Raw genomic sequence first — 26,930 nt, 5'->3', positions numbered from 1 at the left:
GAGGGGAGGTGACAAAGGAGAGTGGGAGGGGAGGGTTATGAAGGGAAAGGGGACGGAAATGAGAAAGAGGATGTGATGGAGAAGAGGAGATGCAGGAAAGGTTGGGGTGCAGAGGGGGGAAGGAAAGGAAGGGAGGGAGGGAAGGGGAGGATGTGTGGAAGCCTTGATGCTGGACAGCAGGGGACGAGGGGCACCTGCCTCCAGCTGCTGTGCCCTCTATTCCATCCATGAAAATCTTTCCAAAATAACCATCTGACCATGTCACGGCTCTGCTCTAGACCCGCCAGGGCCTCCCCATGATCAGCTTACACCTTCATTGCCTCTCTCCTGCTCAAAGACCCTGCATGGCTCCCCTCTACCCTGAGGATAGAGTCTGGTCTCCTCACCATGGCCCTCAAGGGTCTGTGGGACTCTGGCCCCACCCATCTCTCCAAAGGTCACAGAACCTCCGGATCCCCCCGCATGCTCTCTCTGCACCCCAGCCACACTTCATTGCCCACTTGTCCTCCAACACCCTGCCCTCTTTCTCTTGCTCACAGGCCGTGTCCTCTCCCTTGGGCATTTTCGTTCCTCCTGATCTGGGTGCCTCCCACTGTCCTGACGGGTGCACTGGCAGGTGACTTCTCAGTGCATCTGTGCTGCCTGCCCCTTCCCCCCACGACCGACCCTGGAGCTCCTTAGAAGCAGGCTGTGTCCCTGCCCACCACGCCCCAGCACCCAGCAAACCCCAATCTTGTCAGTAGCTCTTTGGTATCCCCAAAGTGGAAGGAGTGGCTGACCCATGGTGGGGCATCGCAACACCAAGAGCAGGCTCGGGGCCCCAGCCAGGAGCCTGTCCACGCCTCACTGGCACCTTCAGAGGTGGGTGGGCCGCATCACCTGCTGGGAGTGGATGGGGCTTTTCCATCTGATGAATGAGGAGCCAGGGGCCCAGAGGGCAAAGACTTGCCCAGAGCCTCACAGGAACCTCACATCTTCTGCAGACGAGCAGATAAGGCCTGCCTGGCCCACCCCAGAGCACATGCTCCTCCCACCATGACCTGAAGTCTAGGGAGTGGTTAGATTCCTCTCTGAGCTCCTCCAGCAGCCAGCCCAGGGCAGGTACGAACCGACCTTGGCAGGAAGAAGAGGAGGGTGGTGACAAGTTCTTCAGCAGGACCCTGGAGGCGGGTTAGAGGTGGCAGGACCTCAGGGTGGGCATGGGTAAGCTGGCCCAAAGACTGCCTCTCAGCCACTCCGCATGACCCCCTCCCCACCCTGACTCTGGCCTCATCATCCCCCTTGTGGACATGGCCCCAGGCCCCCCTTTTCTGACCTCCCAGGTTCCCTTTCTCCAAGCCCCTCCTTCCTCTCTAGGCCCCACTCCCAGGATCTCCATGAACCAGGGGACAGAGCAGGCCTCTCTGTCTGCCTTTTGAGGCCCCTCATGGTCTGACTCCTACAGAGCAGCACCCCGGCCCCAACATTCCGTTCCCAGCCCCCACAACGGTCTCAGCAGGGACAGGGCTCATCCTGAGGGTGGGGAGGCACAGACATGGGAGGCACGCGCACTGGCTTCTTTATTGGCAGAGTCTTAGAGACTCAGTAAGGCACAGAGTCCAGTAGGGGGACGGGGCGCCCTGGGGGACGTGGTCAGGAATACCTGGGCCTAAGTGCTGGGCACCCCATGGAGGCGAGCGCTCCCCTTCTCTGAGCAGCTCTCAGCATTTCTCTCCTTCAGGACCCTCTCCTGGGGAGCCTTAAAACAAGGGGCCCTTTTTTCCCAAGAGGGCAAGTGGGGGCAAGGGGAAATGAGGCAGCTGGGGGAGCGGGGGAGCAGGAGGGACAGGCCTGATGCTCCTCCTCCCCGAAGGCACTAAGAGGGTCCCAGCTCAGGGGCATGTCCCGGAGGTGGGGCAGGGTGAGGGCTCAGCCTGGCTGTCACTGAACCCCGAGGCACCAGGTGGGCTGGCTGCAGGGGGCCTCAGCTGAAGTCGCGGTTGGGCAGGAGGAGGGGGGCTACCAGGGTCCACAGGTAGAGGAGCAGCCCGGCCCAGCTGGCACAGATCTTCACCCACACGGCGGTCCACGTGCTGATCATCTTCCGGGTCTCACCGGGTCTGGAACACACCACCATCCCAGTGAGCCTGGTCCCTGATCCCGTGACCTCAGTCCTGGCCTAGACTTCACCTCTGGCTCCTACCCTGTAACTCTAGCCGGCCCCCATCTCTGATACTTTTGACACTTAGCTTTAAGACCCTACATTTAGCTCTTGACCTTGTACCATAGACCTGACCCTGACCTCAATGTCAACCTTGACCCCAATCCTAGGCTGTCATATTGTGACCTGATTCTGGTCACTTACTTTGCAATCTTAATTCTATGACCTCACTCCGGTTCTCTGACTTTGGCACCCTGAAGCTCCTGACTTCAGTCCTGACCTCTAACCTTGACTCTGACTCTCAATCCCATCCATAACCCTATCCCTGACCTTATAACCACAGTTCTTTCCTTTTCTTTCTTTCTTTTTTTTTTTTTTTTTTACTTTTTTTTTTCTCTTTAGGGCAACTCCTATATAGAGGTTCCCAGGCTAGCAGTTGAATCGAAGACATAACTGCCAGCCTATGCCACAGCCACAGCTACACCAGATCCGAGGGACATCTGTGACCTACACCACAGACTGTGGCAACGCTGGATCCTTTAGTCCACTGAGCAAGGCCAGGGATAGTGGTTGGGTTCTTAAACTGCTAAGCCACCATGGAAACTCCTCACACAGTTCTGATATCGCTGATCTCAATTCTGACCCTTGGCCCATAGGCCCCAGTCCTGGCCACTAATCTTGTTACTCTGAACTTAGCTCCCTGGCCTGGCCACTTCAATCCTGGCTTTCTGGCCTCATAACCCCAATTTTAACCAAATGACCAAAGTTGTAATTTTTTTCTTTTTTTTTTTGCTTTTTTTTTGCTTTTTAGGGCCGCACCTGCATATGGAGGTTCCCAGGCTAGGGGTCTAGTAAGAGCTACAGATGCCAATCTACACCACAGCCACCCAGTGCAGGATCCGAGCCACATCTGCAGCCTACCCCACAGCTCATGGCAATGCCAGATCCCTGACCCACTAAGCAAGTCCAGGGATCAAACCCACAACCTCATGGTTCCTAGTTGGATTCGTTTCTGCTGGGCCACAATGGGAACTCCCAAATTTGTGACTTTATATGGCCCCAACTCTTGACTTCATGATTCCTATTCTTGACCCTGTGACTTTGACTCTGACCCTATACCCTAATCCTAACCTTCCAACCATGAATCCCAAATCTGACCCCATAACCCAAATCGCCACCCCTGATCTGTAAATCTGGTCTGCCCTGCACAGACCCACCCTCACCACCTGTGGTCCACACTAGCCAGGCACTTAGCAAAGGTACCAGCTACTGAGCAGACGAGGCACTGGTGGGGAAACTGGGGCACAGATGGGGCGGGCACCATGGTGGGTCCTACGGAGACGCTTCCACACCCAAGCCTTCGGCAGGCAGCAAGAAAACCCCAGAGGGGGCAGAGGAGAGAAGCCATATAGCCCACTCCACACGGGCACTGAGACTCCGTCCTCGTACCTGTACCAATTGGTGAGTGTCATCATGACATGCAGAGAGGCCAGCACCAGGCAGAAGTGGAAGAAGGAGTAGCTGTAGGTGACTCCGTCCTGCTCGTTGTCGAAGGCCCGGCCCTCGCTGACTGTCACCTGCTGCTGCTGCGTGGCCTCCAGCACCGGCGGGCACTCCTCTGTCTGCATCAGGCTGTTCACCTGCCGGTGGTCGGAGGAGCGCAGGCTGTGGGGGAGGTAGGAGGGAGAGCGGTCGTCACTGCCAAGGTGGGCAGGTGGACAGCATCAGAGGCCTCATGCCCACCATGGCATTGGTCATAGTGACTGTGGGCCCCAGGGTCCCCGAGCCTTGGGAGCCGGTGGCCTGGTGGCCCTGGGCCCAGGAGTTAATAAAGTGCTTTGACTCCCAACTCTACCCGCACTCCCTGTGTGACCTTGGGCAAGAAACTTAACCTTTCTGAGCCTTGGATTCCTTGTCTATAAAATCAGGGATAACAGTACCTCCCTTACAGGGTTGCTGGGAGGATTAAACAGAATAAGGATGAGATGCCCCTAGCTCTGTGCCTGGCATAGAGTAGAAACTAAATAAACGGACCCTGGTATTCTGGTTGTTCATTTGCCTTCTCCATGAATATGCACTGAGAACCTAGTACTGCAAAGGACCATAATGAAATGGAGCAGGATTCTGTGGGGCTCCTGGGCACAAAAGCCATTCTGTCCCCCATTTTTGGTTTTTAGGAAGTGGGCCTCATTCAGCCTCCATGACCTTCGCTGAGTTCCAAAGGGTAGGTTCAAACAGTTACAAATCAGGGAAGGGAGAGGATGCAGAGACCAGGGAGGAACAGTCCAGAAACAATAGTGCAGCCTTGGGGCAGGGTCCTGTCCCTCCTCGAGGAATATACATCACAGTATCTCTGAGCTCTTCTGCAGAACTAACATCCCCAACAAATGGACGACGTGAACTACTTGATGAAGCATCCTTCATTCCAGGACCACCAGAACCAGTCCTGGGACCACTAAACATCAGCTTTGAAGAATGAAACCTTGCATCTACCCTAATCCTTACCTGCGGCCCTATTCTCCACTCCCACAACTAAAAAACCAACTCCTGGAGTTCCCATCGTGGTGCAGCAGAAACGAATCTGGCTAGGAACCCTGAGGTTGCAGGTTCTATCCCTGGCCTCACTCAGTGGGTTAAGGATTCAGCGTTGCTGCGAGCTGTGGTATAGGTCACAGATGTGGCTCAGATCTGGCGTTGCTGTGGCTGTGGCATAGGCCGGCAGCTATAGCTCCAACTGGACCGCTAGCCTGGGAACCTCCATATGCCGAAGGTACAGTCCTAAAAAAGACAAAAATACCAAAATAAAGAAATAAATAAAATAAAATAAAAAATAAAAAGCCAACTCCTATTCTCTCCCAAAGGAAGGCACAGTCTTTATGTCATTAGCCTGCTGTGATCTCCCTTGCCTGGCAAAACAATAAAAGCTATTTTCTTCTTTAACCCAAAACTCTGTCTCCACGTCGGCGGACAGAGGCCAGAGTTTCGACAACAATACCAGGTACTACAGGCACTAATAATGTTCATTTGCTCTTAAATTTGTTCTTTTATTTGTTTTAAGGAAGGATTGTTACCCATTGCCTCCCCTTTATGTTCGTAATAAAGAATGATTTTTTTGTCATTGCTTTTCTATAATGAGGTCTTGATGTTTTTAACAGTATTTAAAACACTGTATTTGAGACACATATCATTTTGAAAATCAAACCTATATCTTGAAAAAAAGGGAAGGAGTTCCCGTCGTGGCACAGTGGAAATGAATCCGACTAGGAACCATGAGGTTGTGGGTTCAATCCCTGGCCTTGCTCAGTGGGTTAAGGATCTGTCGTTGCCGTGAGCGGTGGTGTAGGTCGAAGACACGGCTCAGATCCCAAGTTGCTGTGGCTGTGCTGTAGGCCAGCAGCTGTAGTTCCAATTTGACCCCTAGCCTGGAAACCTCCATATGTCGCAGGTGCGGCCCTAAAAAGAAAAAAAAAAAAAAAAAAAAAAAAAAGCGAAATAAGACCTAGACTCCAGCCCACCCCATCACACTGAGAAAACACCCCCTGCTGAGCCTCAGCGCACCCCAATCACCAAACTCAGTGCTGAGAGTTAGTGCACATGAGCCTCGATCTGGGACATCAAGCTGGAAGCAAGAGCCATCACCAGTGGCCTTGGCTCTTGTGGCTGCTTATGCTTCTTTGCATCCTGTGTTTTGAGAACAGTGCTAAAGGAAGTTCCCGGTGGCACAGTGAGTTAAGGATCCAGAGTCGCCTCAGGTCACAACTATAGAACAGGTTTGATTCCTGGCCCAGGAACTTCCACATGTTGCAGGTGCAGCTAAAACAAACCAAAACAATTGTGCTAAAGAACAGACAGGCCCCGGGTTCTCAGAGTGTGAGTATAAGAAACATCAGAAAGCACAATTTTGTGTCCAGGTGAGGGATGGAGAGGGAGATGGGGAGGGATGGGGGTGGGAGGTGGCGGAGACAGGGCAGTGGGCTCAAGCTCCATAGCCGCTGTGTACTCATGGCCTCGGACAAGTGGCTGCTCCTCATTGAGTCTCAGTCTCCTCAGAGGTGACATGGGCCCTTCCAGGTCAAAGGGTTCCAAAGGACTCAAAGGAGATGACAAAGAAGAGATATAAAGTGCCCCAACTTATAGAAAATATTTTTGTTGCTGTTGTTTTGTCTTGTTTCTCTTTTTAGGCAGCACCTGTAGCATACGCAAGCTCCCAGGCTAGGGGTCGAACTGGAGGAGCTGCAGCTGCCAGCATGCAATACAGCCACAGCAGCACCAGATCCGAGCCACATCTTTGACCTATACCGCAGCTTGTGGCAACGCCAGATCCGTAACCCACTGAGCAAGGCCAGGCATTGAACCCACATCCTCATGGATACTAGTTGGGTTCTTAACCTGCTGAGCCACAACAGAAACGTCAAGAAAATGTTTTGAAAAAGGTCAAAACAAAACAAGCCTCAAAATGTACTAGCTCAGGGGCCTGGAGGCAAGTGTGTGGCCCACAGACAAATAGGCACCACCCAGGACAAATGACCAGGGGAGCAGGGCAGAGGTGCCCTCCAGGGAGTAAAGGGCAAAAACAGAAAGTGGCACCTGAAATATGCTGGGCAATGAGGCAATAAGTGAGTCTGCCAGAGTCAACATAACCATACTCAATGTTATCATCCAGTGACACAAATCAGCCGCCCACAGCCACCCAGCTGTGCAAATGCTCACAGCTCTTTGTAATACCAGCAAACATTTATTTGGCACCTACTACTTGCCAAGTTCCTTTCTAAGTGCCTGATATACATATGTATATATAAGGCACTGTAACCCTTATATATATTGTAACCCTTCAACGATCCAAGGAAGCAGCTAGTATTTTTATTCCCATTACAGATAAGGAAACTGAGGCACAGAAAGGTTGAGTGACTTGCCCAAAATCACACTGCTTGCAAGCAACAGTGCCAGGTTCAAATGCAGGCAGTCTGGCTCCACAGTCCACACTGATAAGCACCTGCTAAGATGCCCCTTTTAAAAAGTCCTCAGAGTTCCCATCATGGTGCAGTGGAAACAAATCCAACTGGGAACCATGAGGTTGCCGGTTCGATCCCTGGCCTCACTCAGTGAGTTAAGGATCTGGTGTTGCCGTGAGCTGTGGTGCAGACTGGCAGCTGTAGCTCTGATTAGACCCCTAGCCTGGGAACCTCCATATGCCAAGGGGGTGGCCCCAAAAATCAAAAAATTAAAATTAAAAAATAAATTAAAAAGTCCTGGAGTTCCCATCGTGGTGCAGTGGTTAACGAATCCGACTAGGAACCATGAGGTTGCGGGTTCGGTCCCTGCCCTTGCACAGTGGGTTAACGATCCGGCGTTGCCGTGAGCTGTGGTGTAGGTTGCAGTCGTGGCTCGGATCCCGCGTTGCTGTGGCTCTGGCGTAGGCCGGTGGCTACAGCTCCGATTCGACCCCTAGCCGGGGAACCTCCATATGCCGCGGGAGCGGCCCAAGAAATAAGCAACAATAACAACAACAACAATAACAAAAAAGACAAAAGACAAAAAAAAAAAAAAAAAGTCCTCATGTGGAGTTCCCATCGTGGCTCAGTGGAAACGAATCTGACTAGCATCCATGGGGATGCAGGTTCGATCCCTGGCCTTGCTCAGTGGGTTAAGGATCTGGCATTGCCATGAGCTGTGGTATAGGTCGCAGACGTGGCTCGGATCTGACGTTGCTGTGGCTGTGGCATAGGCCAGCAGCAGCTGTAGCTCCAATTTGACCCCTAGCCTGGGAAGCTACATATGCCTCGAGTGACGCCCTAAAAAGACCAAAAAAAAAAAAAAAAAAAAGTCCTCGTGATCTTAAGAATAAGTTGCTTGTTCTCAGGGGAGAGTGTGGGGTCACAAGCCACAATAAAGAGCATTAGAGGTTATCATCCTTTAACTGAAGAGGAAAGTGAAGCTCCAGAATGTGAAGCCACTCACCTCCAAGACCACATGGCAGATGAGTGACAGAAGCCTGTACCCACTGGCCCTAGTCCAGGCTCCTGCCCTGGCCCCACAGCTGCCTGCACCCAACTGAGCTGGCCGTGTGGCAGCGGGTGTGCAGGAAAGGGCCCTGGCCAGAAGGCAAGTGCAGCCCCGCCTGCACTGCCACCAGCACAATGCAGGGGCTGGATGCACTGCCCGCTGAGGGCGCCTTCCAGCTGGGAGTCCCAGCTCCCACATTCTCCCCTCACTTCTGGCTCAGGGCTCCCAATCATGATTCCTTCTGAGGAGCCAGCCCCCGCCCTACCTGATGAAGAGGGTGCACAGGATGAAGACAACGAGGCCCACGATGCTCGGTGCGTCCCACCACTGGGTCTCATAGCCCTCGTGGCCTGCCAGGGCTGTCCAGTTGCCAAAGTGGGTCAGCAGGTGGGGGTTGCATTTCTGGTCTGTGGATGGGTGCAGGGTCATCCTCAGCCCACACAGGCCAGGTCTGAGTAGCCCAGAAGCCTTGAGGATGGGCTCAGATAGACAGACAATGGACAGACAGACACACAACACACCATCCAAGTCCCAGGGATGGTACTTACTCCAGGAACAGCAGGCGTCCTCCCACCTCCCTGAAGATGAGGTCTCACAATGAGTTGGGGCTGGGATAACCCAGTCACCTTTGAGGGTCTCCAGCTCCCCAGAGGGCCAGTGCTGGCCCAGGAACAAATCCAGGCCTCCTGGAACTCAGGCCTATACTCACCAGGGACATTGGATAAGGCCAGCCAGGTGACAAACATGGTGTAGAGTGTGATGACTGAGGCCTGCAGCAGACCGGAGTTGGGCTGGGCATCCTGGCAAGAGGTGTCCATCAGTGTGACCCCTGCCCAACCCAGGCACACCAGACCCCACCCAGCCCACTCTCACCCAGCCAAGGGACCTCAGAAACCCCCACCACCCTGGGGCCATCCCAGCTCACACCCTTTAGGAAGACACACCACTCAGGCCACCCATTGCCCACCTCACCCACCCAAAAGTGGAGCCATAATTCTTTCACTTTTTTTTTTTTTTTTTTTTGCTTTTTAGGGCCGCACCTACGGCACATGGAGGTTCCCAGGCGAGGGGTCCAATCAGAGCTACAGCTACCCACCTATACCACAGCCACAGCCATGCCAGATCCAAGCCACATCTGCGACCTACACCACAGCTCACGGCAACACTGGATCCTTAACCCACTGAGCGAGGCCAGGGATCGAACCCACATCCTCATGGGTCCTAGCTGGGTTCTTTAGCTGCTGAGCCATGATGGGAACTTCCATAATTCTTTCTCTTAACAGATTTCCCCACTTGTGCCTCTGCTGAGAACCCTTCAAGGGTGTGTCTCTCACACTCTGAGTTAAAGCCCTCCTTCATTTACCCCCTATTCAACTTCACCACCCCCTGCCCCCAACCCCTGGCGGCTGCCTGCCTCCTCCCTGCTGACTACCCCCCAGCCAGAGTGGCACCTACCAAATCCTCTCCGACCTCAGGGCCGTTGCCCTCTCCCAACATGTTCCTCCCCCATGTCTCTGCACCAGCAGCCTCTCTTTAGCATTCGGGCCTCGCCTCAAAAAGGACCACCTAAAAGGGCCCCCAAACCTTGACTGCAGCAGCCCCTGGCCCTGCCAGCCCACCTCCCTTTTAGGCCACGCCCTCTTTTACTTTCCACATAGCGCTTACTATAAAAATTACCTCACCTGGCCTCCTCTCCTATTGGTTTTTCTTTCCCACCCCTCCCCACACACACATTTGAAAATGTGAATCGGAACCCTGTGATTAAGAGCACAGGCTCTGGAGCCAGGTTCAAATCCCAGCTCCACCCCTTACTAGCTGTGCGACCTTAGGCAAGTGTCTTTACTCCTTTAAGCCTCTGCTTCCTCATCGGTAAAGTGGTGGTGATGACGGCACCAGGATAAATGACATGATAGATGCCATGAACTGTCAGCTATTGTTGTTCTTCTTCCTCTTTCTAACAGCTGTAACCCCAACAGCTAGAAGAGTGCCTGGTATACACGGGGTGCTCAAGAGGTATCTGCCGAATGAATACGGATTGCTGTGTGACCTGGGACAGGAGCATCACCCTCTCTGGGCTTCAATTTTTTCACTGGGAAATGGAGGCTCTGGCCAAAAAGGAGAACTCTGCTTCTGCTAAAGCCTCTCAAAGACTAGCTACCTCTGTAACCCCTGGTGGGCCGATATCCTAAACCGTGAAATACCACTGGACTCAGGAAGCTTTCTTAGCCCCCACCTATTATCCCAGATGGTCTGAGATTGGAAACTGGAATTGCACCTTCTAACATCACTTCTTGAGAGGACTAGGAATCATCACTCAGGGACCCTTCCTAATGTTCACCTGATTTGCATAAAAACAATCATGACAACAAAATAATGATAACAATAACCAATGTCTAATGGATATTCACATGTCAGGCACTGTTCTAAGTGTTCACGAACATGGTCTCAATCTTGAAAATAACTCCAAATAGTGTTATTATCCCCATTGGACATTAGAAGAGAGAGGCACAGAGAGGTTAAGGCACTTTCCCAAAGACACGCAGCATGTAAACATGTGAGCCAAGACTCTAATCCAGGGAGGCTGACTTAGGAGCCCACACTCTTGGCTCAAGCCCCTGTGACTGACAGCCCCAGCCCCAGGACTCCAAGGTTCCTACAAGAAGTCGCACACACTGAAGGGCCTGGTTTCAGGCAGGCAGGGACAGGCAGGCTCACCTGGATCTTGGGCAGAACGGCGACTATGGAGACACAGACACAGAGAGTGAGGTTGAGGCCAATGAAGACCTTGCTCTCATAGCAGGCGTCGGGCTGGGTGTAGTAGACAAACAGCAGCGCCACGGCCGTAATGGACAACGCATAGAAGAGGAGGGTGAAGAAGAAGAGGCCTGGGCAGGAGGGGCAGCGGCAGATGGGTCAGGAGGCGGAGGGACCCCCAGTCCTCTAGGGGGCTTGTCTGGCAGTCCTCCTGTCTCAGGCCCCAGCTTCCTCTTTCCAGGAGCATCTCCTAAACGTCCATCTCCAAGCCTTTGCAAGCTCCTGCCCCACCCTGAACTAAAATGATTCACTTGCTGCAGCTAAGGTCACCCTAAAAACAGGGACAAGGAATACAGAAGTCTTTCGGAAAGTGAACTAGATGCACGGCGATCAGGGAGTTGAAAACCAAACCAGCCCTCAAGTGAGCCTTTCTTTTGATCTGTTCAGAAGAACTGAAAGAATTGAACAGGGAGGTGTTCTGCCACAGGGGTTTCTCTTTTCTTTTTTCTTTTTGTCTTTTTACGGCGGCGCCTATGGCATATGCAGGTTCCAAGGCTAGGAGTCGAATTGGAGCTATAGCTGCCGGCTACACCACAGCCACAGCAACGCCAGATCTGAGCCTTGTCTGCGACCTACACCTCAGCTCACGGCAACGCCAGATCCTTAACTCACTGAGCGAGACCAGGGATCAAACCCGCATCCTCATGGATATTAGATTTGTTTCCACTGAGCCACAACGGGAACTCCCTGCCACAGTGGTTCCAATGACCAGGTATCAGTGGAAGTCTGGTCTGGCTGTGCGCGGCCTGTCCTGCAGGGACTGCTCCACCAGAGCACTCCAAGGCCTTTCCAGTGCAGCTCTCCTCCTACCCTCCTCAATCCCGCCAATCAGCTGCCCCCGTGCCCACACACCCTTCCCTGCAGCTGCCTTAGTCTGCGAAGCTCCTGCCCTAAGGCGGGAGGCAGCTTGAGATGCACTCCAGGTCTTCATTCAGCTCCAGGGACCCCAACTTCTCAGGTAGCCCAGCCCCCACATGAGGAAACCAGGGCGGCACTGACCTGCGTACCAGGCTCGGGAGTCACACTCCTCAGCCTTGCCCAGCCACCGCTGGTTCCAGGAGTGCGCAAAGTCGATGAGCAGCACCAGCTGGATGAGGAAGAAGACAAAGGAGCCCGCGACGCCAAAGTAGAACCAGACTAGGTGGGGAGAGGGGAGGGAGGCGAGGGGGTCTGGCTGTGGGGCAGCAGCCTGGGGCAGGCACCTGCCCTGGTCTCCCTCACACTTATTTTATACATTCAACAATCATTGGTGCCACGCCCTGCCCTGGGGACACTAAGAAGCAGCAAAGACTCCCCCCACCTTCAGGGAGCCCCTAGCCATGCACAGATGGGTCAGGTCTAAGAGGGTTCCCCCACCTCAAGTTGCCCAAAGGCCATATGGCCAAACATCAGTGTACTGTACCCTGGGGAGGGACCAAGAATCCAGTCAGCAGCCTGGGGTTTGCACGCAAAGCACATCCCCTGCCACTGCTCCTCCCTCTGGAAACGCCACCTCCTCCCTCCTGGAAGCTCCCATCCCTCCCCTCCAAGGCCACCTACTGTTTGAGAAGGAGCCATCAGGGATGTAGAAGGCACCCACGGTGATGCCCACGAAAATCAGGAACTTAAAGAACCAAAACCTATGGGGGGAAGGGCGAGGTAGAATAGACAAGAGAGCTGAGTAGGGGGCAGGGGCTCAGGCCTGAACCCCAGACCCCCATCCCCAAAGAGCAGGTACCAGGAGAGGGAAGAAGAACTTTCTGAAAGTCTGAAGGGCACAGAAAGTCTGTACTGGCCCTAGAAAAAGCCCCAAGGGGCAGAAGGAAGGTCCAATTAAGGGTGAGGATGGGAGTTCCCGGCGTGGCTCAGCGGTTAACGAATCCAACTAGGAACCATGAGGTTGTGGGTTCAATCCCTAGCCTCGCTCAATGGATTAAGGATCTGGCATTGCCCTAAACTGTGGTGTAGGTCACAGATGTGGCTCGGATCCCACGTTGCTGTGGCTGTGGTGTAGGCCAGCAGCTACAGCTCAGATTAGACCCCTAGCCTGGGAATCTCCATATGACAAGGGTACAGCCCTAGAAAAGACAAAAAAGGGGGGGTGAGAATGGTCACCTGGGTTCGAACCCCAACTGTGTTACTAAATTGCTGTGTGACCTTAAGCATGCTATTACCTTTTTTTTTTTGTCATCTTTTTAGGGCCACACCCACGGCATATGGAAGTTCCCAGGCTAGGGGTCTAATCAGGGCTGCAGCTGTCAGCCTACATCACAGCCACAGCAATGCCAGATCCAAGTCGCGTCTGAGACCTACACCACAGCTCATGACAATGCTGGATCCTTAACCCACTGAGCGGGACCAGGGATCAAACCCACATCCTCATGGATACGAGTCAGGTTCACCACCACTGAGCCACAATGGGAACTAAAAGGCTATTATTGCCTTTTCTGAGCTTCGTTTCCTCATCTAAGAAATAGGAACCACTAAATGAGCTGATTTCCATGTTGTGCCCCCCTAGCTTCAGCAGCAACTAGGTCTGAGGGTAGGGTCTGGAGATGGCTGGAGACAGGCAGAAGAGGGGGGAAAGCCGCCGTAGGAGGGCCCCGGGGTGCAGGGCGGGCCCCTCCTCACCCGTTCTGGATGGCGGCCCTGGGGTCTCGGCTGCTGCGCACGCAGATCATGAGCAGGGTGAAAAGGAAGAAGAAGGCTGCCATAGCGAAGCACATGCGGTAGACGGCGCGGTGGCCGAGCAGGGAGCCGCAGTCGATGTGGCCCTGCAGGATAACGGTGGACCCGGTCCCCTCCTCACACACCCAGGGCAGCTGTGGAGACAGACAGAGCAGCTGGAAGGTCGTGCCCCACCAAGAACTGGGTGACTCTGCCCAGGGTGCCAGGCAGGAGGCTCTCCCAGGAGGGCTGGACAGGAGGCAGCCCAAGCCACTCACCTCCATCCACCGCCCACCTCCATTCCCACCCAGCTTTGCGGCTGAAGTCAGGTGAGGGAGCCCCCAGGGACAGACTCCAGTTAGATCTTGTTATTATCTGTTAATACCCCTGCTATCGTCCCCACAGCCCCAGGAACACAGGGCACATGGTCCAAGGCGGGATTTCCCAATGTGCTGCTGTCCACACCCGCTACAGCAGCATCCCCTGAGCTTCCGCAGGCCTAGAGAGCTGGAGTCTCCAAGGTGCAGTCTGAGATCTGCATTTCTAGGGAATCCATGCCTCTACACACACTAGTGTGTCAGAGCCTCTGGCCTAACTGTCCCACTGGCTATGAAACACTGAGATAAAAGGAGGACTCAGGATCCTCAAACTGGGCTTATGCATTAAAGCAGGCAAAGCATGTGTACAGGTATAACTGAATCACTTTGCTGCACAGCAGAACTTATCATAACATTGTAAATCAACTATACTTAATAAAACTTTTTAAAAAGTGAAAAAGAAATAAAGCAGGGAAAGCTTGCCCTGGACCAGTGTCTGGGGGGGACAACAATGAGTCGTGAGATTTCCCAAGGGGATGACCATGGCTTATGAGAAAGAAGAATCCCCACGTGCGACTCAAACCCACCCCCACATGAAGAAATAACCCTCCCATCGCCAAGCCTGGATCACAGGTGTACTGGACACTCCCGCCCACCTCTGGATCAGCTGGGGCCCCAAGCCTGGCAGTGGAGCCTCCCCTAGAGGCCAGGTCCCACAGCGGCTCACCTTGTAGAGCTGACTCTCCACGCCAGGACTCAGCATAATGATGGACACCAGCACCCCCAGGAAGAGGAAGGCCGTGAAGATGAGGCGGCTCAATGTGGAGTTGTGGCTGCAGGGGCAGCAGCTGCACAGGATGCAGGGGGCAGAGCCGCAGAGGCAGGATGCCTGGGGGAGGGCAGGGGACAGCGCCTCATTCTCTGCCTCCTCTCCCCTTCCCTGCCCAGGCATGCAGCACTCACCAACTGTCCATGCAAGACCTCCAAACCTACGCTGAGCCCGCCTGTGCCCCATCAAAAAGGGGAATACCTTTTCCCCTGACGTCACCCCATTTAACTTTCAAGCTCAAGGGGGAGATCTAGGCTGGGAGAGGCTGGAAGAGGTGGGGTCCCACGAGGACACATAGCCAGTAAGCAACAGTACCAGATTCAAACCTGGATCTATTTCAGCACTCGCTTCAGAGAGAAAGAGAGAGCTGGGGTCCCACTGTTTCTTATTTAGGAGGAAGCAGAGTGGGAGAAAAAAAAAAAACCCAGGAGTTCCTGTTGTGGCTCAGCGGAAACAAATCTGACTAGCATCCATGAGGACACAGGTTTGATCCCTGGCCTTGCTTAGTGGGTTAAGGATCCGGTGTGGCCATAAGCTGTAGTGTAGGTCAAAGACACGGCTCGGATCTGGTGTTGCTGTGGCTCTGGTGTAGGCCAGCAGTTATAGCTCCCATTCGACCCCTAGCCTGGGAAACTCCACATGCTGCAGGTGTGGCCCCAAAAAGAAAAAAAAAAAAATCCAGGAGGCCAGCTCTGTCACTGATTAGCTATGTGACGTTGTACTCAACATCCCTGAACCTCAGTTTCTTCTTCCGTAAAATGAGAATCATAACAGTACCTACTTCTCACATGACCATTCTAAGGATGACATAGGGATTTTTTTTTTTTCTTTTTAATGCCACACCTGAGGCATATGGAACTTCCCAGGACAGGGGTTGAATCGGAGCTGCAGCTGCCGACCTACACCACAGCCACAGCAACTCAAGATCTGAGCCGCACCTGAATTCTACACCACAGCTCACAGCAACATGGGATCTTTAACCCACTGAGCGAGTCCAGGGATTGAACCATATCCTTACGGATACTAGTCGGGTTCTTAACCCTCTGAGCCACAACAGGAACTCCAAAATAGGGATTTTAAATTAGAACTCCCTCAGGCTTTTTTCCCCCTTCCCAGCTTTATTTTTCTCCAAAGGATTTCCTACCATCTGATTGGCTTCCTAGTTTGCTTCTTTTTGCCTCCCTCCCACCGAGAGCAATGCAAGCCACACCAGGGCAAGGGTTTTTGTCTGTCTCGTTCACCATGGCGTCCCCAGAAATGGGAACCATGCCTGGCACATCATCAGGAGCTCAGTGACTATCTGTTGAACAAATGTAATGTGTCTGGCAATGAACCAGGCATATGTTGAGACCTCGAGAAACAGCAAGCGCTGATAAACCAACATCTGCCAACTGAGCGGAATGAAGAATGTGAGAGGCTCTGATATCCTGCTTGGGCTGCACCAGTTTGGGAAGGCAGCGTCCCAGCCCTTTCCCTCTCGGGCTCCTCTGCCCTCTGTCAGCCCCTTCCCTCCCTGGGGCTGGCTGAAATCACTCGGGAGCTGGTGATGCCACACTGTTCACAGCTCTAGCCTCACTCCTTGGGGACCAGTTCTACAGCCCTGCCTTGGAGGAAATAGGGCCACACCCAGATTTATCTCATAAACTGTTTCTCTTCCCCCAGATTGCCCAACTCTCTTTTCCTTTTTCTTTTTCCTTTTTTCCTTTTCTTTTTTTGGGCGCCCCACGGCATATGGAGTTCCAGGGCTAGGGATCAAATCCAAGCTGCAACTGCAGTTGCTATCAACTCCAGATCCTTTAACCCACTGTGCCAGGCCAGGGCTCACACCTGCAGCCTGACACTGCAGAGACACCACTGATCCCATGGTGCCACAGTGGATACTCAGGTATTTAAGAGTCTAGAGGGCAAGAAAGACACAGGCCCCACCCTCCTGGAGCATCCAAGAGCAGGAAAAATACTCCACAAATCATTACACCCATCATGGCAAGTTCGAAGAAGGAAACACGTGCTGCCACAAGAGTGACTGGCAGGGGCCTCGTTTAGATTGGGGGTGGCAGGTCACTTCCCTGAAGAAGTGACATTTAAGCTGAGAGCTGAACAATGAAGATTCACTCTCCTGGCCAAAAGGAAGGAAGAGTGTTCCAGAGAGAGGGAACAGAGCCTATGGTGGCTCTGGGGCTGGCAGGAGCTGGGCACGGGAGGAACGGAAAAAAGGCCCTGTGGCCAAAGCTTCAAGAGCAAGTGAGTGGTAAGGTCGGCCAAGTGCAGGACCCAGGTATTCGTCCTATGAGCACTGGGCATCCACTGCCACTGGGCATCACTTCCCAAAGCCAGGAGGGACAGGAAAAGCCTTAGCTGAGTGATCAGCTTTGTGGAGAGCAGGCTGAAAAGGGCTCCCTGCTCCTCTGAGACCCCAGCCCCTGCTCTCTGGACTTGGCACAAGTCCATTCTGCTTGAGGTGCAGCTGCCTTCCCGTCTCCCTGTCACCTCTCCCCCAGACAGGAAATGCCACTGGAAATGCGCTTTCCTACCCATCTCTCCCACCCACAAAGCCAAGGACAACACAGATGCTAAATGAATGCAGAAGGACATTTTTCTTCATGACCCATATCATAACGGTTCACCCATGCAGAAACTTCTGGTTATATCTTGCAGCCCCACCCCAAGCCCTGAGCCCTATCCATAGCCACCTTCGGGGGATGGTGGTGAAAAGATAAGGAAATGACAGAAAAAGTATTTTATAACCCAAAAAGTCATTCCGAGATCAGAGAGGTTAAGAAACTTGCCAGAAGTCACAGAGCAAGTGGACACCATTGCTGAGATTCAAGTAACAATAGCGAGAGCCTCCCTTTATGATGAGTTACTCTGTCCCAGGCACTTTGGTAGGCACTTTGTCTAGATTTAAGCCTCACTGACACTGTGAAGTGTGTTGTAACCTCCCATTTACGAATAGGGAAACAGACTCAGAGGAGTGACATGACCAGGGTCACCAAGCAAACTAGATGAGTAGCTGGGATTCGAGGTCACATCTGTCTGCACCAGGGCCTGCTAAATCATGAATGGCAGTCTCATTTAATTTCAAAACACCCCAGTGATGAAAGCAATCCTGTCAATGCCCAAGAAAACCAAGAGAGACCAACAGGCAGGGATCCCAGAAACCAAGTGCCCAAGGAACCAAGTCAGGGCCTGGCTCTGGCTTGTTACTATTTCAATTGGAGACATTTGACACCCAAGAAAAGCTGTGACACCGCAGTCTGGGAGCTGGCCTTTCAATTCACTCTGGTTCTTGGAGATTGAAATCCAGGTGTTCCTGATACTTGAAACCTCAGGATTTCCAAGGATCTGGCCGGTAGCCAGAGAGACCAGGTCAGGGGGAGAAAAATGCACACAGCCAGACAGCTGCTTCTGGAGCATCCTTGGAACTGTTCTACATTCTGACTCCCACTCCACCTCTGGGGATCACTCCCAAAAGAACCTCTTCCTACAGAAGTACGGTCCATGGGAGTAAAGGCAGACATGTGCACACACACGTACACGTGCAAGTCCACTGTGGCGTTGCTCACACCCGGAAAATAATAGGGGAAAGCTGAAAATATATGCCCATCAATACAACATGGTACTCCCCTAAGAGGGAATCTCTCTGCTGGATGGAATGGATGTGTTGGTAACCCTTAAATGAGTATTTGTAACTAAACATGGTTACATATAAATTATATATTATAAAGTTGACTTTATTATTTAAAAATAAAGATTTTAAATTAAGAAAAAAAATACTAAAATGGGCACAAAGTTTTAGGTTGTATGAGCTTATTAGAATATCAAGAAACTGCAAATGACCTTAATGTCCCAAACCAGGGGACAGTGGTGGCCTAGTGACTCCAAGGAATGTTACAGAGGCAGGAAAGATGAAAGCCACTAGACTGACAGCAATACAGGTTCTGCTTGTTATGCAACAGGAAAAGCCAAGGCAGACTACGAAATTGTTCCTGCACTCAGATTACGGGCCCTGCCCCCCTCCCCAAAAGCACTCAGGGGAAAGGCAGCCATGGAAAAGCACCAAAACACTAACACTAAGAGCCTGGCTGATACAGATTCTTAGCACCAGCCAGGCTCTCAGAATAGAGAACATGAGGAGTTCCTGCTGTGGCTCTATGGGTTAAGAACTCAACTAGTATCCATGAAGATGCAGGTTCAATCCCTGGCCCCGCTCAGTGGATTAAGGATCAGGCGTTGCCATGAGCTGTGGCATAGTGGGCAGATGCGGTTTGGATCTGATGTTGCTTTGGCTGTGATATAGGCCAGCAGCCGCAGCTCCGATGCAAACCTTAGCCTGGGAACCTCTATATGCCTTGGGCACAGCCCTTAAAAATAAATAAATAAATAAATAAATAAATGGAGAACTCGCAACTTAAGAAACCCTGAGTCTTAGCGTCTTTGAGCTGCAAGGGTCTGTGGCACCCCAGAACTGGCGGAGCCACCCTAGGCAAAACACAGGAGCGAAGAGGTCACCCAAAACTACTCAGAGCACACAGCGCAAAGAGGCAAGGGGCCTTTCTTGACCCTGCCACCAGCTTGCAGCATGACCTCAGACAAGGCTCTTTTCTCCCCCATGGCTTCTGGGCAGGGCTGTGCAGTGGCCTGGAGCCCATCAGAGAGTCCTGGGTTTCATCTGCTTCCCCACTTCCTTGAATGTGGTCTCCAAGAGTCTATCACTCACAGGTGCTGATGGAGCCACCACTGCGCGCCAGCATCATGCTAACAACCTTCCCCAGCTGAGGGCTCTGGCCACGGTTCTCTCCACTACATAGACAAGGAGAGAGGCGCTCGGTCACCCATCTGGAGGAGGCCAAGCCAAGACCCAGACCAGTCAGTGTGACCCAAAGGCCTTTCACATACCCTCTCCTCTAGAAGGCTCTCCCTAAGTATTTCCTGAAGGTCCAAATCACCATGGGTGGGCTTGGCTGGAGACTCCCATCCCTTGTGGGCCCACCTCATCCCCTCCCAGCCAGGACTCATCTTCCGCCTGGTATAAATGCTGACCAAGAGAGCCACGATGTGCAGCTGCAAATGCATCATGGCGGAAAGGCTACAAAAGTCTTCCCCACTGACCCAGGTATTCCAAAATGTTCCCCCTGGAATTCCCGTTGTGGCTCAGTGGCAACAAACCTAACTAGTACCCATGAGGTTGCAGGTTCGATCCCTGGCCTCACTCAGTGGGTTAAGGATCCAGAGTTGCCATGAGCTTCGGTGTAGATCACAGACATGGCTTGGATCCCCATTGCTGTGGCTGTGGCATTGGCTGGCAGCTACAGCTCTGAGTCAACCCCTAGCCTGGGAACTTCCTTATGCTGCTGGTGTGGCCCTAAAAAACAAACAAAAAAAATTTCCCCCTGAAGATGCCTGGCAACCTCCCCCCCCCATTAGAACTTCACTCCTGTGTGGCAAATGTCCATTGAAAGGGGCTGTTATTATTAACTGCACCACTTAATACTGTGTGGCTGTGGGTAAATCACCTTCCCTCTCTGATCCAGCTTCCTCAGCTGAGAAATGGGGATAATATTAACTTCCTCATCAGGGTGGTTGTGAGGATTAAATGAAGATATGTAGATATAGATATACAGCGCTCACTACACTGCTGGGTCTGGGTTACTACTGGACAGTTCTGGGCCTATAGTAAGGACGCTGTAAAATTGGATAGCTGTGTCATTCACGGGACGGTAATGGGATGGTAATGGGTAAAGGGCTGAGCAGGCGTCTGGCCTGCAGTAAGTACTCAGTAAATGTCAGAGGTCAGAACCCCAAGGGGAGGCCACTGATAGGAAGAGCAGGTCCCTTGCAGATGTATTAGATACTCACTAAGCGAATCTCCCAATGCCGCTCTGGGCCAACCCTGTCCCTCAGCACCCAGGATGGGACGGGAGGGAAGATACAGTCAGAAGCCTGGACTGAGAATCAGATTTTTTTTTTTTTTTTTTTTTGGTCTTTTTGCTATTTCTTTGGGCCGCTCCCGCGGCATATGGAGGTTCCCAGGCTAGGGGTCGAATCTGAGCTGTAGCCACTGGCCTACACCAGAGCCACAGCAACATGGGATCCGAGCCTCGTCTGCAACCTACACCACAGCTCACGGCAACGCAGGATCCTTAACCCACTGAGCAAGGGCAGGGACCGAACCCGCGACCTCATGGTTCCTAGTCGGATTCGTTAACCACTGCGCCACGACAGGAACTCCAGAATCAGATTTTAATCACGACTGGGCAGTTCCTCCTCCTTTCACTGTGCAACCTTAGGCAAGTCAGCTAACCTCTCTGGGCTGCGGCTTCCTCTCATTTGTAAACTAGGTATAGGAGCAGGCCTGCCAGGTGCCTTCTGATTCAGCATTGCAGGAGTCTGACTCAGAGAGCAGCACTTGGCTCCAGAAGAAATTCTCCACCCACCTTTCTAAAATGATAACAACAATACCTCTTATTTGGAGCAATCACTACATGTCAGAAACAGGGCAGGGCACTTTTAAATTTTCCCAGCAGCATTATAAGGGCGGCAGACCAGGAGGCAGAGGCACAGGGAAATGGCAAGTCTCCAGGCAAACCTCCCCCACTGCCCTCAAGGCCAGCCCTGTGGACAGAATTCTAGTCCACACTGAGGAAACTCTCCTTCCCCAACTGGGAAGCAAACCCTTTCCAGCCAGAGCCCCAGTCCAAAACTTGGTTTCATTGGGCAGGGAGGGATCTCAAGGACCAGCTCTTGATTCCTCCTTCTGTGGGTGCACACACACACACACACACACACACACACACACTTCACAGAAGGGAAAATGCATGCCCAGAGAGGACAAGAGTCCAGGGACCCACTCTGTAGCCTCTCTGTTTAGATTTCATTCTCAGAAAATGGCTGTAAATCTCTAGATGCCCCAGCTCTCCGCCCCTACACCCCCATCCTCACACACACACAAATCAGGAACAAAGAAAAAGAAGTCTGATTTTCAGCAGCCAGCAGACGGCCCCCCTTTCTCTGGGCTCCGCTTTATGTGGGGCAGAGCGGGAGGGGGTTGCCTGAAAGAACCTTAGATCTACTGAGGGGAAGAGGAAAAGGAGAGGAGGCTGGGAAAGGCGAAAGGAGAAGGGGCCTCCCAGCCGGGGTCTGGCTGATGCTCCTCCCCTCTGCTGGCAGCAGCCCCAAAACGGAGGCTGACTGTTTCTCAGGTCCCCAAGTCCAGGCGACCAGGTACTCCCTCCCCCTGCACACCCCAACCTCCCTCAGTTCCCAGGTTTTCCCACCCAGAGTTGGGCCAGTGGCAACCAGTGCCCACCTCACTCAACACTGGCTTAGAAAGGGGAGGAGGGGGCTTCCTTCCCACCCCCCACCCCCCACCCACTTCAGCTCTGGGGCCCACAGGGGAAGGGTCTGGGGCTCATTAGGGAAGTGCCCAGGAGTTAGCCTGAGCCAAAATGAACCAGACACAGACAAAACACAGAGACATGGATACACTGGACCGGCTAACAGACCCTGGGGGACAGACACCAAACTGCAGAAACAGACAATGACACACGAAGAAGCTTAGATGGACAAAGACAGGCGGACAAACGAAGGGACCCACAGACATCAGACACATACAAATGACAGAAGTAGAACGGCAGGTACAGACAGACAGAGTGACTGACACTGCCAGAGAAAGAGAAAGGCGCACAGGATAGAGACAGGGGCCGGGCAGGCCACACAAAGAGTCAGAGCGCCCGGGAGGGGAACGAGAGGCGCCCCGCCAGGACGACAGCAAGTTGAGCTGGGGACGCAGCACCCACCCCGACCGGGGCTCTGGGCCTCCGTCTCCCCAGTTCCCGGGAGGGGCGCCGGCCCCGGACACTCCCCTCCCCCGCCCGGGCGCGCCCCTCCCCCTCCCCCGCGGTAACCTGAGCCCCAGACACCAGCCGTCCCCCGGCGCCCGCGGGCCTGGGATGGGGGTGGGGAGACTCGTTGAGCTGGGGGACCGGAGGCACGAGGAGGCGGGGTGCGGGCCCAGAAAGACAAGTTTGGAGGAAGGAAAAAGAAGAAACTATTTGGAGGAAGAAGACGGGGTAAAAGTGCGAGGCCGAAGAAGGGGCAGGCGGTCCGGGCGGGCGCTGGGGTCAGGACTCACGCAGCTGAGAAGGGAGCAGGCCCCCAGGCAGGCCCCCATGTCGGCGGCGGCTCAGGGCGCTGGGCGCGGACCGAGGGGCGCGGGATCCTGTCAGGCTCGGGGCGCCCCGGGCTGGCCCCGCCCTTGGCCCCGCCCCGGCCCGGCCCCGCCCCACCTGCCGAATCCGCTCGCGACTTTCCGGCGGCGTTCGGGGCCTCCCGGGACTCACCTGGGGCAGGTGCGCTGGGCGGGACCGTAGGGAAAGTGGGGGGACCGGGGATCCCAGCGGCCGCGCAACCAGATCCGACTCTGGCCCGGGCTCATGTCCGGATCCAAAGTGATGGTTTGGAAATAGTGAGACCTGGGGTCGGGTCCCAGCGAGGCCGCGACGCGACCTCACAATTCCCCCACTTCACCGCAGGGGGCAGAAGCCAAGTGACGGTCACCCCTGACACCTCAGCCCGTGGCCTAGAGCCTCTCTGCCCAATGCCTAAGTGTTGAATGATGAGTTGTTGCACGAAGAAATGGGCAAGTCATTTCACCTCTCTGAGCTTCAGTAAAGCGAAGATACCTACCTCAAAGGGAGGCTGTTACCACACATAGTAGATGCTTGCTCTGTGCGCTCCCTGTCCTAAAACCTGGCCTCCCACTCTTCCATCTGTCCTCCCCTCCATCCCCCTGTTCTTCAAGCTCTACTGACTCCTGTCTCAGACCACATGCTCCCTGGAGCCACTCCCACTGGGCGGCTCATCACTCCTCAGGGGTGCCCAAACCTGGCCCCCAGCTCAGGAGGTCAAGAGCGGTGAGTGGGTTACATGCCTGCTGGATGGTCCCACAGGAGCAGGTGAGAGAGTCCCAGAAGCAGGGCTCTGTAATTACTCTCAGTTCACCTTCCAATCCTCTCCTCACTCAACCATAGATGGGATAATGTTAGGGAAGAAAATCTGAGTGCCTCAACGCTGGCCCCAGGGCCAAAGATCCAGCCTGACTACTTCCTTGGTGAATCATGGGGTGCGAGGCTTGGCCATTAATTGCGCCAGGACTGTTCTGCAAACATACCCTGCAGTTTCTCTCCTCCACACTTTTGTCCACAGGTTACCCTCCCCCTAGAAAGTTCTTCTCTTTATCCCCCTCTCTATGCATCAAAGCCTTGCTCACATCCCATATTTTCTCAGTGAAGAGAACCACACACACCCCAAACCACCACCCGGCCCCATTAGGAATAAATAACCTCCTCCTTTGCTGTGTTTCTACAACACGGGACTCCTTTACGGCCTCACGAATAACTAAAGTTACCACGCAGCTCAAGGTCATACTAAACTCTTTCACCTAAATGGTCCCGTTCAGGGCCTACAGTAACCCTGAGAAGTAGATTAACTCCCACTCCATCCCAATCTACAGATGAGGAAACAGGTTCAAAGAATGCCTAAATGTTTACTCCAAGCCCACTTTCCTCATTCCACTGTCCACTGTGATGGACAGTCTGATTCAGAAAAAGCTCTTCCACTGTCACCTTCTACCCAGCCATCCTCTATGCCTGGAATGACACCACCCAGCAGTCTGAAGCAGGTCTTCTCGTAGCTGTCCTTCCCAGGGTCACCTCTTTTTTTTTTTTTTTTTTTTTTTTTTTTGGCTACTCCCTCGGCATGTGGCACTTCTGGGGCCAGGGATTGAGCCTGCACTGTAGCAGTGACCTGAGCCACTGCAGTGACAACACCAGATCCTTAAACCACTAAGCCACCAGGGAACTCCAGAGTCAGCTCCTCTTGCCACTTCTGCCCCAACGGCCAAATTTTCCACCATTCAATCCCTCCTTTTCCATGACCTGGTCCAATAGAAAAATGCCCAAGACCTCAGTGAGCAACACCTGAGACTCTTGTTCTGTCACCCCTCTCACATCCTCTGCCGCCCTGGGGATCACATCTCCCTGCATCTCCACCCCTTCCCTGAAATGGGTGTGGAAAGCCTGCTTAACCTCAGAGAGCAGTTGTGAGCATCCAGAAAGCATTGGAAGAAACAGGCAGTTATCTGAAAGGAAGGAGGGATTAAAAGGACTGCAAGTGTAGAGGGACATCCTTGGCTGAGTTTTTAGATTGAAATTTCCCAGAACAGGGTGGTGTGCTGCCTTATCCTGGCCTCACTCCACCCAAGATGGAAGCAAGCTGGGCTCTCACATCCCGCCATCACCCTGCACAGAGGGGCAGACCCATCCTGCAGACAACTCACTCTGTAACCTTGTCCCGGTGCCTCCTCTTCTTTCAGCCTCATGCTTCTCATCTGTAAAATGGAGATAATTGTGTTTGCTCCAACTGTCTCAGGGGACTATCCAGGAGATGAAATGAGGAGTGGATAAAGTGGCTTCATTTCTTGGTATCTTGACCAGCCCACTGGCCTCTTTCCCAGTCTTGACTCTCTTGCTGGAGGCCAGAATCACGCTGACACCTCCAAAGGCAAGATCACAGTCAGTAGCTGTGTGATCTTGGCAAATCCTTTCAGAGCCTGCCTCACTGGAGGGTTGGGATTCAGAATCACCACCCCGTTCCTCCAACCACATAATGCCATATAAACTATGTCCATTGAGAGAAACCTGCAGAGGGGTCATTTGTCCATCTGCCTGTGCCCATCACCCAGCCCAGACAGATGCTCAACTCTCCAGATGCCAGAGGAAGAAGGGTCTGGCTTCTTGGGCCACTCACCCTAAGCATTCTCTAATCTGATCTCATTGGGCCTCAATTTCCAAATCTGCAATACGGGCCAATCCCCTTCTCAAGCCCCCTGTGCCCCCCAGAATCCCCCAACCATTCTTGCCCATCCTTCTCACCATCCTCCCGTCCATGGGGCCTCAGATGCACTCTGGCTTTCAGCCTCCTGTCCCCTGGGACTTGCTCTCTGCACTGGCCTCCACTTCCTGCTTCTGACCCATTTACAGAGCAGGGCTGAAGCTATGCCTTATGAATATTCATGTGGATAATGAGAGCTTAGAATTGGGGGAGCATCTGGGGAGAGGCATTCACAAGACACCATCCACCCACACTCCCCATACACAGCCCCCCACCAAGGCTTCCCTTCCCCCCAAAGGGCACATGAAATTTTGAAGCAAAGGCCTGAATTAACAACAATAGTAATATCTACAGCAACAATTTTTAAGTGCTTACAATACCTAGGCACCCTGCTAAGAGCATCTCTTGTAAGATGTTTTTAAGATGGGAAATATTTTCCCATTTAACAGATTAGGAAGTTGATAGTCTAAGAAGTAACACTCACAGGAATTCCCGTTGTGGTGCATTGGAAAGGAATCCAACTGGGAACCATGAGGTTGTGGGTTTGATCCCGGCCTCGCTCAGTAGGCTGAGGATCTGGTGTTGCCGTGAGCTGTGGTGTAAGTCGCAGATGTGGCTTGGATCTGGCATTGCTGGGGCTGGGGCTTAGGCCAGCGGCTGCAGCTCCAATTAGACTCCTAGCCTGGGAAACTCCATATACCGCAAGTGGTTCCCTAAAAAGCAACCAAAAAAAAAAAAAAAAGCAAAAAAGAAAAGTAACACTTACATACATCAGATATGAAATATACACAGTAATTACAGGTGGAGCAAAGATAGAACCCAGGTTTTGTCAGACTCCATAGCTGGTTCTCTTAACTTCTGCCATGTAGATGTCCAGGGCCAAGCTCAGGAACACGCAGTCATGGGGCCACATCTGGATCTCACCTTCTGGTGGATGTGCTCACACTGGTCTTGGGTGACCCAGGCTTTAGGAAAGGACTCAGGTCCCAGAATTGATGCCCTCTAGAGAATATGGAGACAGGAGTTCCCTTCATGGCTCAGTGGTTAACAAACCTGACTAGGAACCATGAGGTTTCAGATTCGATCCCTGGCCTCACTCAGTGGGTTAAGGATCCGGCATTACCGCGAGCTGTGGTGTAGATTGCAGATGTGGCTCAGATCCAGCGTTGCTGTGGCTGTGATATAGGCTGGCAGCTACAGCTTCAATTAGACCCCTAGCCTGGGAACGTCCATATGCCGCGGGTGCAGCCCTAAAAAGACAGAAAAAAAGAGAGAGAGAGAGAGAATATGG

The 26,930-nt window shown here is 53.0% G+C and overlaps 1 protein-coding gene across 2 annotated transcripts; it reads right to left on the bottom strand.

Annotated features, from left to right (window-relative positions):
* Positions 1-1,535: 1,535 nt before the first annotated feature.
* SERINC2 (serine incorporator 2) lies at positions 1,536-25,754 on the bottom strand. Of its 2 annotated transcripts, XM_021093393.2 has the most exons (11): positions 25,681-25,754; positions 25,086-25,136; positions 14,648-14,809; positions 13,568-13,758; positions 12,497-12,576; positions 11,957-12,094; positions 10,859-11,028; positions 8,853-8,943; positions 8,409-8,550; positions 3,590-3,805; positions 1,536-2,099 (listed from the first exon to the last, which is right to left on the bottom strand). In XM_021093393.2, exons 1-11 carry the CDS (start codon positions 25,693-25,695, stop codon positions 1,964-1,966), a joined length of 1,392 nt encoding a protein of 463 aa, XP_020949052.1. In that variant the 5' UTR covers positions 25,696-25,754; the 3' UTR covers positions 1,536-1,963.
* Between the last annotated feature and the right edge of the window lie 1,176 nt (positions 25,755-26,930).

This window comes from Sus scrofa, chromosome 6, assembly GCF_054392235.1.
Source record: "Sus scrofa isolate SSC_HxYL_T2T_F1_AM1 chromosome 6, Sscrofa_HxYL_maternal_Yorkshire_Landrace_v2.0, whole genome shotgun sequence".
In the NCBI taxonomy this organism is placed as follows: Eukaryota; Metazoa; Chordata; class Mammalia; order Artiodactyla; family Suidae; genus Sus; species Sus scrofa.
This window is presented reverse-complemented; position numbering and strand designations above follow the sequence as displayed.

What these genes read in the sequence shown, in the direction of transcription:
- SERINC2 (XM_021093393.2), bottom strand. An exon ending in CACCGGGACAAGGTTACAGA is followed by an intron (nt 14,810 to 25,085) that starts GTGAGTTGTCTG and finishes GCCCTCCCCCAG; the next exon opens with GCATCCTGCCTCTGCGGCTC. An exon ending in TGGAGAGTCAGCTCTACAAG is followed by an intron (nt 13,759 to 14,647) that starts GTGAGCCGCTGT and finishes CTGTCTCCACAG; the next exon opens with CTGCCCTGGGTGTGTGAGGA.